The sequence below is a fragment of the Peromyscus leucopus genome, chromosome 14, assembly GCF_004664715.2.
Source record: "Peromyscus leucopus breed LL Stock chromosome 14, UCI_PerLeu_2.1, whole genome shotgun sequence".
Taxonomy (NCBI): Eukaryota; Metazoa; Chordata; class Mammalia; order Rodentia; family Cricetidae; genus Peromyscus; species Peromyscus leucopus.
The window spans coordinates 4,876,694-4,893,238 of NC_051075.1; the positions used below are offsets into that span (position 1 = coordinate 4,876,694).

General features: G+C 43.1%; 1 protein-coding gene across 1 annotated transcript in view; it reads right to left on the bottom strand.

Moving 5' to 3' along the window:
- The window catches only part of Ahr (aryl hydrocarbon receptor), a 41,130-nt gene extending 32,097 nt beyond the window's left edge, over window positions 1–9,033 (bottom strand). Inside the window, exon 1 of the mRNA XM_028878425.2 lies at window positions 8,884–9,033. Within this exon, the coding sequence (XP_028734258.1) occupies window positions 8,884–8,945 (62 nt within the window). The 5' untranslated portion in view covers window positions 8,946–9,033. The remainder of the gene's footprint in view (window positions 1–8,883) is intronic.
- Window positions 9,034–16,545: the final 7,512 nt, after the last annotated feature.

Here is a 16,545-nt window from a genome sequence, read left to right on the forward strand (position 1 = left end):
TTGAACAAGACTGACATTTAGGGATGGAGCTAAGGAAGAGATGGGCAAGGAGAACAAGAGATGAGACAGAAATGGACAAGATTAGCATATATGGAGGTCCCAGCGCAAAGTTAAATGCACAGAAAGGTCTAGAAAGTTTGAGTGAAGAAAGGGACCCTCCACTCAGTAATTCAACTCTACAGTGTGTTTCCCCAGGATTCGAAGCTATTGAACTATCAGGCAGGTGAAGCAATACATTTGGCTCAGTTTTCCACTGATAATGAGATCTACTAAAATTATTTTATAAAGATATTTCATACATTTTCATACATATGGAAGACACCCAGAATAACATAGAGAGGCAGTCGTCCCATAACAGCAGCCCAGACCTGGGGGATGCTAGCATATTTACTCTTCTGTGGTCTTTAAATCTGTACTGTCAGGCTTGCCAACCGTTAGAGGCTTAAATAAAAGCTGTTCCACACAAGAGAATAACCTGTACGCTTGGATTAAGGAGAAATGGAGTTCAGACATGTGACAGAGAGACTACAAGATGCTGATGAGGCAAAGACACAATTCATGATTTGTTTAAAGATTAACCTTAAAAATCCTGTCCCCACCTGTCGATCACAGGCTCCAGCTGAGCGCAGGCAAGCCAGCTTGTCTCAGAAGTCCAGCTCCCTGTATCTGGTGCTGTGTTTTAATGCCAGACTGTCTACATTCTCTAAGGACTTACCAGTCTAATATACATCTGTTAGGCTCAAAGTGGAGAAAGATGAACAATTCGATTTATTCATAAGTTAATGTCATTGGAGGTGCTTGGCAATGCAAACATGGTTTCAGGAATCCTAGACAAAGTGGCGTCTTCTAACACATTCTAGATTCCAAGCTCACTCTGCTGGCTTTTTCTTCTGCGTCCTGAGCTACTCCTACTCCTACTGCCTCGGTCTACTCACTAGTACTTACATATCTCTAAGTCTCGTCCTGTTTCATACTTCCTGGAACCTAGGCTCCCCGTCTCCTTATCTTGTAGGGTGCTACTCTCTACCCAGGAAATCTGAAGTATTTCTCAATAAACCTCTCTACTATACTAGCTACACCCAACTATTCTTTTTTCTCACTAGCATAATTATGATAAAAGGTCAGACAATAGCAAATACTTCCAAAACTATAAAGAGGTCCACAACATTCATTCATAAATACACTAAAACCATTGAGTTGTACAATTAAAACAGAAGTATTCCCCTAATTGAAAGAGCCTTTAAGTAAAAATTTATTTTAAAGCAAATTTTACTTAGAAAATTATTAAACATGCTTTTGGCTTTAGAATGTATAATGTTTATTGATTTATATAGTCAATCATTTACATATTGGTTAGCATTGATGCTCGAATTTCTACTTCCTTAATCTTCCTTAAAGATTTTCCTTTATCCTCTCACACAGACTAAGATTAACTGTGCTGTTATTACAGTTACTTTTATGCCCTTGATACAGAACCACAATCTTCTCTTTTTGATTAGATTTAAGTCCTGCCCCATGAGATGGAACCCATACCAGTTGACACTGTCAATGAGCCCAAGAAACTGTGGCTAGATAGGTTGTGGGTCCTTGGGGAAAACCTACTACTATTAATCTGTTCAATGGACATAGCAATAAAATGACTCCTAATGACTTATTGCCACGCAAATAGATTAGAGCGTTGCTCACCTCTCATCAGAGAAGCTTTTTGTTTGAGTGGACAGCCATTGGCAGACACTCACAACTAGCAAACATGTAGAAAATAAAAGAGGGTAAGAAGCATGCTCAACTCTAGTTCAGAGGTTCATATCACACCCTTCCCCTCAATGCTCAAGGATCTACATGGAAGAAAGGGCAGAACTATCCTAAGAGTCAAAGGTGGTGGGTGACATCAGGGCAGGGAACAAACATATGACCCCACAGAGACTGTGACAATTCACAAGGCCTACAGAAGCTCAGTCCAGACAAAAGCCCAGCAGGGAGGAGAGGAGGTCAGCCTGAAGCCCCCACCTCCTGCTGAGAAGCTATTGTTATCGGATTGCTGCTGGGAGAAAAAAGTCAAGTTTTCTCCAATGGAGTGGCACACACCCAGAGTAGTGGGCCAAACAATAGATGAGATGGGTTTTAAGGTTTAGACAGAGAGGGGATGAGGGAGCTGGGCAGGTAGAGAGGTGGGGAGGGTCTGGGGAAGAGTTGGGGAGAGGATGAATATGATCAAAATACACTGCATCAAATTCTTAGAGAAAAACATTTTTTTAAAAAAGTGGAAAGCAAGTGAACAAGATACCTGTCTCTCTCTCTCTCTCTCTCTCTCTCTCTCTCTCTCTCTCTCTCTCTCTCTCTCTCACACACACACACACACACACACACACACACACACACACACAGAGTAGGGGAACGGTTTCCAGATGAAGAGAATACACCTAGCCCTTAACCCCATGCATTCTTCAGTTTGCTCCCCCAGCTCCAGTGCATGGACACTGGCCTCTGAATGAGAATGTCAAATGTGAACCATCATAAACTATGTGCTTAATTCAAAATGACAGCGAGATAGATGGCGCGAATTTCATTGCTAGCCTAGTTCAGCTTGCTGTTTTATTTTCCTATAGGGGACAAAAGGCATCCAAGACCTTCTGAGAAGTCACACTGAGTCAGAGTTCTCTGGCCACTGTCCTGTTGCTGTTCTCCAGTTGTGCTGGATTCTGTACTTTCCTGTTGGCTTTAGTTAAGGAGAGGTTTATGTGTGAAAAGCAGGTGCTCACACGAGAAATACATAGCAAAAAAAAAAAAAAAAAAAAGAAAAGAAAAAAAAAGGAAAATGAGCTATGTCCTAGAAATGATGATTCCGCAGGTGATCCTGAGTTCAGGATGAATGCTCCCCCTCTCTCTCTTAAGCATATGCACATTCTCTTTCAGTATTACCCTCAAAGCCCACACAACAGATCCAATACACCACCATCACCAAGACACGACCTGGAAACTGGTAAGTGGCGATCAACTGGTAGCTTAGTAAACCTCAAACACTTACTATGTAGGAAGCTCTGGTCCCTGTGGAGACAAATGTAACAGCTCTGCTTTTCCTACCAGGAGCAAACATATTCTACAGCAAGGCAAACAGGTCTAATGCATCGCTCAGTGATGCAGGTGGTTTAGCAGTGATGGTGGTCAGGAGTTCATAAAGATGCAGGCCTCTAAATCAGGTGTTAAACATAAGCAAGACATTCCGGATTCATAATGGCAGCGTACAGCACTTTCTGCAACTCTTTCATCCTCTTTCAGAACTAAAGACAAAGAAGGAAAGCAAAGGCAGAAACTGTCTCTCCTGAACCTAAGACATTGTACACATATGGCAAAGGATGTGAGGAGGAAACGGTGAGCGTTACCAGTGGATACTAGTGGAGGAAACCGAAATCACAGAACATTACGTATCTCAGCAACAAGGAATTTTTACACAGTCGAAAAGAGTGAAGCGCTGAAAACATATTTAATCCCAAACTCAGAGGCGAGGGGAGATGAGGAGAACTCAGGAGAAGCTGGGATGCTGAAGTCCTAAAGCATCACAGGCAATGCCCAGCCACTGGGTGCCGGATGCCACCGCATGCATGCTACTGACTTCTTAAATGTGCATGCATGTTAGAGGGATTCAGTGCAAAACAAGAGAAAGAACCAACTAAGAAACTGAAGAATTAGACAAAGTAAGTCAATATGGGAAGGAGAAAATCCGAAGCCCACATCCTACCACTGCACACAAGCACAGTCCCAGCACCCAAGCTCAGGCACCGCCAACATTTGCCTGCAAACACGGTAATATTTTTAAGTGAAATACACAGATAGGGGCATGTTTCATAGACAACCAATGGAGGTAATTCACAAAAATCTTATCATTTGACCGTATATCTGAGTGTAACACATGGTTCAACCTTAAGAGTGTCTATACACCTTTGTGCCCCCAAATTCTACCTAGAGAGGTTTGTCCTATGGCAATGACACATTTATATAAGAATTTACAAATATCCAGGGTATTCTCTGAAACACCAGTTAAATTACTGAAATGTTAGAAGTGGCAGGCGTCCCCTATAAAGGGAAATACTGAAGTTACTCCACAGAATACCACATGGTTATTAAAAATGCTTTCCAGGGAGACAGAGAGGGGTGTGCAAAGTGCAGGAATCTGGGGGAAGAGTCTAAGAAGAAAAGACACGAACACACAAGTAAGAGATGAGCAAGTGCAGACCAAGTCTGAAATGGCAGGGAAGTGTTTTCAGCCTTGATGCTATCTAGAAAGACGCAGGGGGTAACAAGCCACCCCAGGAGAGGCCCTCATGCTCCCTGATCAACCTGTTCACCTCGGCCGTCCTGCCCAGTGGTAAGAACATTATGTTTTGGGGCCAACAACTAGAAATTCAATGTCCAAAGTCTGGTTTACTAACTTACTACACGAGCCAACTTTGAATGTGAGCCTTAGGCCCCAGTGACATGACAGAAATAATAACATTATTTCCATAGTACTACTATAAAAGTGAAATTAAACTATATATGGAAAGTTCTGTGTTCAATGCTCCTCTCAGAGGATATTGAAAAAAGAAAACAGATTTTTTTTTTTTTGCTATTACACTGCTACGCAAAACAAATAATTTTTAAAGAGGTTAGAAGTAGAAGAGTACTGTTAAGATTTGCAGTGCCCACCTCTAAAAAAGGTGTTAGCTAAACGGAGGAAGAAGCCCACACTGAGTTCTCTGGCTGGGAATGTGAGAGTCAGCCATGTCTGTGCGTGCTGCCTCGGGCCTGCACTCCCCCTGATGTCTTAGACATCAGGCCTTCACTTCCGCCTCCCGCAGCCTTCCGGTTTACCAGGCCTTCGGTTTCTAGCTTAGTGGTAAGGACAGCAGTGGCGGAGACTGTCCTGCTGTTCTTAAAAGAACTTGACTGGGAAAGGGAGAGAGAAAGGACATGAAGTGGGGTGGGTTGGTGGGGAGAGAACCCAGGATGAGCTGTCGGAGGGGAAGAATAAGATCAAAATATACAGTATGAAAAGAAATAACACAGACTAACAAACAACAAAGACTCTGGCCCATTTAACAGCAGTGAGAAACTAGGCCTTTTCTAATAGCTTGGATCTGTGGTGCTTCTGTTCAGTTTGATGTGAGCCTTGTGCTTAGATCCAGCCACGGGTTAATTAACGTGAGGCATATCCACGGCCTCAACACAGACGCTCTCTCAATAATGCTATTCCAGGGGAAAAGAGAAAGAAAAAGATCTGGAAGGACCTTTAATTTTCGGTGCTCTCTGGAACAGGGCACCACACCATAGTCCTGTGGAAAAACTAGTATTACATAATGTAACAAACTTTCAGTGAGGGTTAGCACATAGGTGAGGCCCACAATGTTTTAACAGAGTGGAGGGCTTCCACATTCCTTCAGCATCACCAGCGTGTTAATGAGGTAAAAGCTGTTTATTGAGGAGCCTCAGCAGCGGCTCGTGGGACTCTTGAAGGCCACTGTCCTGACACCGGACTATGGCTGCTTGATTATCACCACTACCGTCTCATCTTCGAATGCACATTTTCCTTACTGAACACCTATTTGCTAACAGGTTTTAATGATTTTCTAAAAACATGATAAGCTAAAATAACAGTAAGACCATTTCTGTCTTAAAGCTGCAAAAAATATATTTAAAGAATAATCATCGCACAGTAGGTTTTATCAGCCATCTTCATGAGATGGAAAAACTAAACAAATACACAAAACATTTTCCTTTCCAAAGAGAATAAGCAAGAACAGGATTTAAATGAAAACATTTGTTCATTTTCTGGAGCTAACTTACTAAGTACGGGTCAGCGAGCTAAGAAATATTGCAGGAGATTCTACTCTTGTGGCAGTCTTTGACATTTTGTCCTTGAAGATAAGGATATGGGCTAGATGCAATGCTGCTTCGAGTCTTTTAATTTTCTAACTTTCATTGCACCAAAGAAGAAGGAAACAATTATTCACAGTCAACTGCATGCAGGACACTGCACTGGGATCAAATTGAACACATTTCAAACTTAGTTCCTACTAAAGAGAATTGCCATGGTGAGACCAGCCACCAGAGGGAGCTCATTTTGCCTCCAGATCCTCATCAGAAGACTGAAGACTTCAGGTTAAAATCATGTCACCTACTTTGCTCCAAATTCGCACGAAACTGCATGTTTAAAGGGGCATTTTCCAAAACCGTAGAATAGCGGTGCATATGCTCTCTGAGTTAAAAAAAAAAAAAAAAAAAAAAAAAAAAAGGCTATCCTGTAAAGGGTCCAAGTTAAGTAAAATGAGAAAGCATGGTCAACCCAAAGATGTGTTTTCCCTGAAGTTGAGGGGTCTCGGGGCCTCACTGCACACAACCTAGTATGGTAACTTAAAGATTCACATTAAAGTTTAATAACCCAATTGTTAGAGTGAACTTAGATTAAGTGCATTATAAAGTTAGCTAGTTTCCATTCGGGGAAAATGTAAGAACTTTGACTAGATAATCTAACTGCCAACACTGAGCTCTTGTACAAAGCAAGTTGGTGACCTTTAAAGCCCTGAAAGGTTACAGTCAATTCACAGTGCTCAGTCAAGATCGGATAAACTGCAGCTACCAACCAGATTAAAAAAATGTAAGTCAGTGGGGACAACACTTATAAGAAATTATCAAATACAAGTCTATTACAGTGTGAGGGATGTAATAAAAATACTGAGACAATGATCAAAGTTGTACTTAAAGGGAAGTGTTGTAATGTTAAAAAGGAAGCTCTCTTTATTAACTAGAAACAAAAACCATTAAACGTTATCACGAATAAAAACTAAGATAACGAACTTTGTATAGAAAGCAGTTTATGTCTTTAAGTGACACAATGAAAATAGGTCACTTAAAAACCCACAAGGAGCTTCAGATCTTTATGTCCATCTACACAAAATCGAAGACACGGCCATTTCACCTCGCGCTGAGTTAGCACTGCTGTCAGTGAAAACGGGGAACAGGCACTTGAACGCCTCTCAAATCGAGCAAACACATTTTTTGTTTGTTTGTTTGTTTGTTTGTTTTTCGAGACAGGGTTTCTCTGTGTAGCTTTGTGCCTCTCCTGGAACTCACTTAGTAGTTCCAGGAAAGATTCAAAGATGGCCTTGAACTCACAGAGATCCACCTGGCTCTGCCTCCCGAGTACTGGGATTAAAGGTGTGCGCCACCACCGCCCGGCACAAACACATTTTATTTTATTTATTTATTTTTTTTTTATTTTTTGGTTTTTTCGAGACAGGGTGTCTCTAGAAACCATTCTACAAACAGCAAAGCATTGGAAGCCAGAGTCCTCGGAACGCCTGAGGCAGAAAACTGCTGAGTTGGCAATATTGGCATCTGATCCCCTATACTGTAGAACTTCCAAATCCTGGTCGGACTAACTTATAAGTCGAGATATTGAGAGGGCCAGGCAAATATCATGACAGGCTCCTAACCTAGTTAAGAACTAGGCCTCAGTTCCCGCAGTTCCAGGCCTGGGCCAAACCTCTACATCCCCCAGCCCCCAACAGGTGATAACCAAATATGGACAGAGTCTGGGGTTTGTCCAGACTTGCCCAAGAATGGAAAAGCTAGAGCCTTAGCCCACCCCTGCAATCCCTAACCAATTAGAAACGTACTAATATGATTGCCAATTAAGTAAAAAAAAAAAAAAATCGTAGACAAAATGACCTAACTGCCCTAGGAACTCCCCTTAGCTGTGCTGAAAAGGAGCCCACACATCCCTCTCTGGTGAGCAGCCCCACATGCATGTAGTATAAATAAACACTCTTACTGACTGCATCATGACTAGTGGTCTTTAGGGGACTTCTCGAGGACCCTAACAATATGAGAAACTAGGACAGGTGACATTCTTAAAGGAAATTAAAATTCACAAATAACCCAACTTCTAAGCTAGTAACTAGTTGTAAACAATATATAAATCTTAAAATGTTATTTTTCTGGTTCACCTGTGTGATAGATAAGTCAAGTTTTAAGCAAAATGCACATGGATTGTCTGGTAGTGTTCCTAAAACTATTTATGAAAAACTGGGCAATGGTAACTTGTAGAAACTCCAAGATAATTGTGAATAAATGCATACAATACAGCCAACTCCTAAATGGAAACCTGTCTCAAGCACGGGTCTCTTTTTCTGGAGAAAATTATTTAGAGGTATTTCCCATCTCACACATCGAAACCAAGTCCCAAGACTGTAATCACCCTGTTAGAATTGGCAAGACTTTTTAAGTGAGGGGAAATGAATTACAGGTAGATACTGAGAATAATTTATAAGTAAGTCCAGTTCCTCCTCCTCCTCCTCTTCTTTTTCTTCTCCTTTTAATTTTATAGGCCCTAAAACCACTCCAAAAGGAGGAAGAAAGCGTCACCGAAGGGTGGCTAAGAATGCCACCAAGCCACGGGGACACCTGCCCGCCGCACACTCTGCTCCTCTACTGAGCGCTGCAAAACGGCTGCCTCGTAAGTGAACGAGATAGCAAACAGAAAGCTAGTTGTTGAGAACAGAAAGGAATTCCTTCAGAGGCACAGGACCCCGCTCCTTCAAACCCAGCACCTCGCCGCCGCGGCGAGCTGTCGTCTACCAAGGATCCTACAAGTCCTCTACAGCTCACCAAGGTGGCGATCTAGAGGGGAGAAGGATTTCAAGACAGGCTTAGCGAAATAATCCAGAGCGGCACTAGGTAGGTCAGACCTGTCAACGAATCAGGGCCAGCGAAGGTCACCGAGCTGCGAGGGTGCGGTGCCCGGCGCGGGGATGGGTTTTACATGCATGGACTGGACCCGGCTCCCGGATGGCAGCCCGCGTGGGGACCTCCCGCACCCGCCGAGCCGGCCCGCCGCCCGTCACTCACGTTTTCTGCACCGGCTTGCGCCGCTTGCGGCTGGCATAGGTGATGTTGGCGCCGCTGCTCATGGTGCCCGCGCCCTGCCAGCTCCACCTGCGTCCCGGAGGCGGCGCCCGGTCCGCGCTGCGCCCAGGTGAGCCGCCGCCGCCGCCGCTGCCGAGGGCGGGACCGACCGCGACGCGCAGGTGCGGGCGACCGAGGGGACGCGGGGCTGCGGGGGGCTGGCCGCGCAGGAGGAGCCCGCACGCCCGCCGCGCCGCGTCCCGGGGGGCCAGGGGGCACCGGCCGCGGAGCTCAGGGGCTCCCCGGCTCCCGCCGAGTGCCGCCGCCGCGCCGAGCCCCGCTCCGCTGCCACCGCGGGGTCCGTCCACCAGCCCGTCCGCGCGCTCGCTCGCTCGCCCCGGGGCCGAGCCTCTCCGGAGCACGCGTGGGGCACCGCGCGTCGAGGGGACCGCACACACGCGCTGCCGCCCGCCGCCGCCCGGCTCCTCCGCGGCCGCGACCCTGCGCGGCCCGGCCCCGCCCCCCGGCCCCGCCCCACCTGCTCGGCCCCGCCCCTCGCGGCTCCCAGGGGGGCCCCACCCTCATCCCAGCACGTGATGACGCAGGACGCAGTGACTCCCTGCCTTAGCCATCTGGCCGAGGTGCTGGGTTTGGGGCGGTCCTCGCCCGGTACCTGTTTTCCAGCCTGCAAGGGGGTGTGAGGCCAGATTAGGCCTAGGCAGATTCCCTGTAGCCAGACATCGAGATGTACCGGGCAAAGAGCTTAGCTCCTCCTAGAGCTGAGTCACCTCATTTTGGGCAAAGGCTTACCACAAGCTGGTAGATAAGTACTGCGACCAGAGCGTTCCAGTGGGGAAGGCTGCAGAAATGCCCTGCAAAGTCGAGGCCTCTAAGCTAGAGCTTTATAGTCCTTCCCTCCCACTTTTACTGTACCTCTGCAGTAGACAATAAAGTATCTTTTCCTCGAAAGTAGCATACGAGTGCTGAGGCATTGGAGGATGGGCACCAAGGCTGGTGTGATCGGTGGGGCTTTTGTTGGTAGTCTGGTAGAGCTGGGGAGAAAAACTGGAGTGGATATTCAGGATTTCTAAGAGGAAAAAAATCGTAAAGCCTTGATGAAGAATGTGGGTTTCAATCTGTAGGCAATGGGAGGCAAAGGTTTAATTTGGAAGATGATGTTCCTGCTGTCTCAGGAAAGTCCCTGTGGGAAACTGAAAATTCCGTTCCTGGGGAGCAAAGTGGATGAAGGAAGAGTCGTTGGAAAATTGATGAAGTGGTCCCAGGTGCAAGTCCGGTGACCGCGGTGGGGGTGACGGACAGAGCAGAGATGAAGGAGGGAAGATAGCTGTGAACCTCAAGAAAACAGAGGCAGAGAAGTGCATTTTGGGAGTCAGGGCGGTGATGGTTTGATTTGTTTTATAGATTTGGGGGAGGGATTAGAAGAGAGGGTATACAACAGCGAGGGAAAAGGGTGTATCTGGAAAACTAAGACGCACAAACAGTGGCAAGGTTGTGGAGAAAGAGGAACCTTTAATCACTGCGGTGGTCGAGTAAACCGGTCCAGCCACCATGGAACTCTGTGTGGAGTTTCTCCACCGATTAAAAACAGCTACAATAGGGCCAGCTATACTACTCCTGTGTACATACCTGAAGGACTCTCAGTCGTAACAGCTTAAGAAGTGGACCTAGGCTAGATGCACATCAAAATGTGGAATTTTATTGGACCATATGGAAAAAGAGATCACGACATTTGCAGGTAAATGAGTGGAACTGGAGATTACTATGCTAAGCATGGTAGACACAGAAGAACAAATGTCTCGTTTTCTCTCTTGTAGGTCCTAGATTTTGATTTTTATACATGAAACTAGAAGAGGGAAATGAGAAAGGAAAAGGAGCTGCTGTGGTGGGGTGAGAAGAGGAAATAAGAGGATAAATACATATGACTTGAAAGCAGAAGAGGCACTCCTGAGGGACAGGAGGAGCAGCAGGCATGGGGCGAGGAGCTGGGGGAGTCAACAGAACCAACCGGAGCATGAAAATGCATGCATTTCATTAAGCCCATTGATTTGTATGCTAAGTTTAGGAACAAGGTTAAGAGTTAAAAGTAATAGTTTTCCCAGCCATGTTTCTGGCTGAGTAATAAGGGCACACACTACTAGGAAGAAATCATAAACTTGACTTCATACTTCTTAGGATTGAAATATATCTAAGCCATCTAAGAAAAGACGATGAGTGGGCCAACTCAAGAAGCACAAGCTGGAGCCATGGTTTAGAAGTCGTTTACGGGTGGACAAAGAAGAGAGCACAGTGCTGCCGTGGGAAACTGCAGAGGGACCACCAGGACTGGCGACTCAGGAGCCCCACGCTGGAGTGCTGGGTCCGGCTGGGTCCAGTGGGGGAGCAGAAGATGAAAGCAGGCCTGTAGATTCAACCGCTTGGAAGGCAGACAGGAGAACCCAGATTCAGGGACCAGTCTGAACTGTGTTGTGAGGGCCCATTATTAATTATTAATTAGTGATAATGTGGGAAGGTTGGTGAGTGCTACTTCTTCAGAAAAGGGGAGGGAAGTTGACTGTAGGGAAGACAAAGGGCAATAAGGAACGGTAGATATTAGTGGGAAAGTACCAAAACGAGATCAGGGCTGTAGTGGACCTGCTGACAGCCGAGGTGACCAACACTTCAGGTGCTTTTCCAAGTCCTCCATATCTTCTCATGGGAACCAGGGCCTTCGTGACTCGCACCTGTCATCCCAGCACCTAGTGTGCTGAGGCAGGATGGTAGCTACAAGTTCAAGGCCAGTCTAAGCAAGGGAGTATGGTTTTTATCTTAAGAGGGGAGGGGCACAAAAAGAAACGTAGAATCTCTGAGTGTCCAGTGTCCTTACGGAGTCAGACTATGACTTTCATAAGGTCTTCCAGATGATCCAACTGTTTGAGGTTGAGTCCTGTGTAGTGGGTGAAGGGAGAGAGGATACATGAGTGAGACAGAGTAGACTTGTAAAGTTTACAATGGAAATGCAATAGGGAGGGAATTTAACCTGAGCTGTAGAGGGATGGGTATGCCCTGTGGTTGGTAGTTTTTATTTTAATTTAGTTTTAGAAAAGCTTGCATTAGAAGTGATCTGGGAATGGCAACAGGAAGGTGGGCTAATGCACTGCGTCCCTGATACATAAGCCTCCCAAACAACCGGGCACCATAGGGGAAACCTATAGGAAGTAACCATCCTACTGAGAGATGCCTTTTACTTAAAGCAGTGAATTAGATGAATGGACGAAGGAATGAATAGATAGATAGATAGATAGATAGATAGATAGATAGATAGATAGATAGGTAGATAAAGCAAGATTCTAAAGAAGACCATTTACATTGATCGGCAAACCAAGGGCACAGACCAAACATCTGCATGTTACCTTTTCTTCCATTTCTTCACCTGCAAAGACAAAACACAGTCATTCTATCCCAACATGTATTGAGTGGAAAAGAATAACTCCTCTTAGAACAGCAAGCTAAAGTGTAAAACACACAACATCTATCGACTGGACAAACCACAGCTCCTCTACAGCAAGGCTTGTACTAAACTCTTGGTGGTTTTTTGTTTGTTTTTAAGTCATTTTTAAAATGGTGGTTATTTTCCTATCATACTTTCTGTGTTGGGTTAAAACATTATCTAGGAGTCGATATCATGCTATGTTCTCATATTCAGTCTTAGGTCATCAGTTTTTGTATAGCCGAAATTAGCAGTCAAAGGTTCATACCCAAACTTCAGGAATCCATTTCATTTCAGTAATGACAGTGTAAAGTCTCCTTAAGAGTTTGTGTTTTGCCGGGCGGTGGTGGCGCACGCCTTTAATCCCAGCACTCGGGAGGCAGAGCCAGGCGGATCTCTGTGAGTTCGAGGCCAGCCTGGGCTACCAAGTGAGCTCCAGGAAAGGCGCAAAGCTACGCAGAGAAACCCTGTCTCGAAAAACCAAAAAAAAAAAAAAAAAAAAAGAGTTTGTGTTTTACTAAAGCCAGTCTTTACTGCGAGCTATTAGGAACAACAGTATAATACAGCTGACCCTTTCTCAAAAACAGTGCTTCCAATTACCACTGCAGAGCATGGCTCTCAAGTTGTCATTTGTGGCCACCTACAAAGATTTCAGTTGCCTGTCATCAAGTAACATGATATTTTTCTTGCAATAATTTGTTTATAAGAATTCATTAACACCCAACTCCTTTGCCCAGTATGAGAACAGCATGTTTTAGGAATATTATAAATATAGTTATTCTTTGAGGAAGGAAAATAACTAAAATAATCCTAAGCCAATTCTGTATCAATTAATACTGGTATCCATCCCTGTCACTAATGTATTTAATTCCTGCAAGAAGCCAGACACTGTGATACACTAGCAGTGATAGACAGGCTCCTTTATAGAGCCCACCTTGTAATAGAAGAGAAAACAACTAATCAGGGAGTTGCATTTGCAAATGCAATTGCATTTTTCATGCATGCTATGAGGAATGCTAAGGAACGTGTCACGGGTGTGCCTGATTCGTTCGGGGCGGTCACTCTGAAGCAGCCACGCTGAGTCTCACAGTGAGAATGGCCATTTTGCAAGTGTAGAGGGGAGAGGCTATTTCAAGCAGGCCAGCGTTTGTAACACTTCCTTTTTTCCCTCCTCTAGTTCTGTAGCTCTTTACCACCTGCCTTTAGAAGTACTGACCACACCCTTCTATTTCTCAGGCGACACACCTTAAGTTTTTTGTTTCTTTGTTTTTGTTTTTAAGGATCATAGTCCATACCTTCCAAACTGTCTACTAATAGTCCGAACTTCAACATTTAACTGTTCCATTCCTCTTGACCTGTTGCTGTGAGGCTAAGTTTCTATACATTGCTATCATAAAATACAACAATGAGGGAATTATTGTGGAACACAAAATAAAGATGGTTCCAATCTTTTTATAAGTAAAATACCAAATATATGAATATCCCACTAAGAATGAAATAAAACATCTCAGGTATGCCTATGATTTTTTAAATAGCTTCTAAGTTGGTAGGCTTCTAAGCATGTATAAATTTGAACCTAACTACTTAATAAATGCAACTGCTTTTTTCCTACAAATCATGTAAAACTTATCAATACACTAAAATATAGTAAAAAGAGAAAGGGTAGAAACCTTGACATAGTTCAACTCTTCATTTAAGAAGCTGAAAAATTCAGGCCCAGGAAGACAAGTTTAGATTCTAGGGCTTGTCAATCATACTGCAGCTCAAATATAGTTTATCAGTGTCTAATCTGCTTTAATTCATTTCTTAAACATAATCAGTTTATACATTGCTTATTTGTAATGCAACACTGAAGACTCTAGGATACAGTTATGTATCTCATCTATGTCTAAATATGTAATTTCTTCTTTACTGGCTTGGGTATTCTACTACAGTGTCTTAGTCAGAAAGTATGAACAAAGATTAACAGAGGTTCAAGTATTCTGTAAATAAGGGTTAGACTGACAATGGTAATTGGTATTATGCTTGACAAAGAACCTAAAATAAAATGTAAGAATAATTTGTTATCATTCAAAATTATTTTCCTTACCTTAGGGAAAAGCAAGGGGTTTTATTCACATGTATCTATCTATCTATCTATCTATCTATCTATCTATCTATCTATCTATCTATCTATGTGGGAGAAGGCATTGAGTGTATATGAGCAAATGTGTGTCAGAGCACACATGTGTAAGTCAGAGGACAGCTTGTAGGAGTTCATACTTTTCTTCCACCATGTTACTTCCGGGGACTGAACTCAGGCCAGCAGGCTTGGTCTTGAGGAACTTTACCCACCAGCATCCCTGCTGGCCCAACATTCTTCGGATTAAATGCTAATGTTGTATTTTCTGGGCCTCTTATATTAATATATATTATTTCAATCATGGGGAAGTTGATGAAGAAGCTTTATATTTCACATATCAAGATTTATTTTCTGTTTAGTAAGCATTTTATTTAAATATATGTATAAAGATAAATTTTGTAAAGATATTCAACTTCAAAGATAAATGCCTTTGAGCTTGAAATAATAACATGTGCTTTCTGCAATTTAAGCCCCCAAAAAGAAAGAAAATGAAAAGAAGATAAATGTATTATAAAGAAATCGTATTAGCTTTTGAGATGTTAAGGAAAGATAAATGATAATGGAACTGAATCTAAAAATCTATGTTTTTAAGTTTGCTAAACTGGAAAAGACTAACGCATTCTTATGCATAGTAAATGACACAGCAATATATTCTTGAGAAATATTTAACTTGCATTAACCAGTCTTGCAGACAGTGATCCTTAATCTGTTTTACATACTATTCTAAGCAGAAAGAGCCAAAGAACATTTGTATAGTTGGTTGGATAATTCAAGAACAAGCTAGGCAAAATTATTCATATTTATATATCTAAATATCCTAAAACAAACACTAATGGTATTTCATACAAATACTTTGTCGTTAGTCCTTAACTACTGGCCAGTTGTCTTTTATGTACTTTCCTTGTTAACAAGGCTTTATAATACATATGTAGTCAGGATTTATACTTATATATTAAAATGACAGGTTTTGGTAACCATTTTGGGAAAAGTCCTATGCAAAGAAGATGGCATAAGGCATCCAAAAAGCATCTGCCTTTACCTGATTGGTAAGTCTAACGATAGAGGAGGTCTAGTTATATATTTAAGGAAAAGGACACAGCCAAAGCGAAATGTTCCAAAAAGCCGTCGCATGTTCTCAGCCCTCTCTCCAAAATCAAGCTGCAAGAATGTCCCCCGTGAAACTCTGAATTTGAGCTGAGTGACTTCCCTGCCTACACACAGATGGAATTCCCAGATGTGTAGAGGAGGTCTGACAGAAATGAGTTAGATTCAGTTTATTCTGCTCCATAGACAAATCTGACATTCTGTCCATCTCTGCTCTGAGTCAAATCTATTTGATTACGCTAAAGAATCACATAGGGCTGGCCTCATCTCAGTAGACCGCTTGCCTAGTATGCACAAAGCCCTGGGTTCAATCTCCACTGCTATAGAAAATACATAAATAGATTTACATTAAGCAAATGTGCCACAGGGGAAAATCATACAAATCATAAACTTAAGTGACAGCACATTGGTGATTAAAAACTATATTAAAAAACATTAACTCAATTTTTTTGGTAACGTGAGCCTATTTAAACCTAGAAATCAAGCTTTTTGAATATTTACTTTAAAACAGTTGTACGTCATTTTCCCATAATATATACCTATATAAGCACATTTTGCTTGTGTCATATTTATGCCAAATATTCAAAAGACTTTTTTATAGCACATCACCAATGGGAGGAAAAGTCAGTATACACTCTTATGTAAAATCCCCAATCTGAATCTCGCTGGAATGCTTTGATTGTAGAAGAGGTAAAGTGAAAACTGTGATTCTTTTGGGCTGCCCTAGAGGAGTTCAGAGTGAAAAGCTAACCTCAGCAAAAATGGCATTAGCGGAGCCACGTGACAAAAGGAAGCCAGAGTCAGGCAGCACAGTGCCCCAACCGCTGGGGTTCATTCGTCAAACTTGTCTTTGGGGGTGGCAAATAAAAGTTGACATTCGATAGACTTCCCCCCAATTACTTGTAAACCTATCCTACACAATAGATCCATAAAGGAAATAGCCTTAGATAAA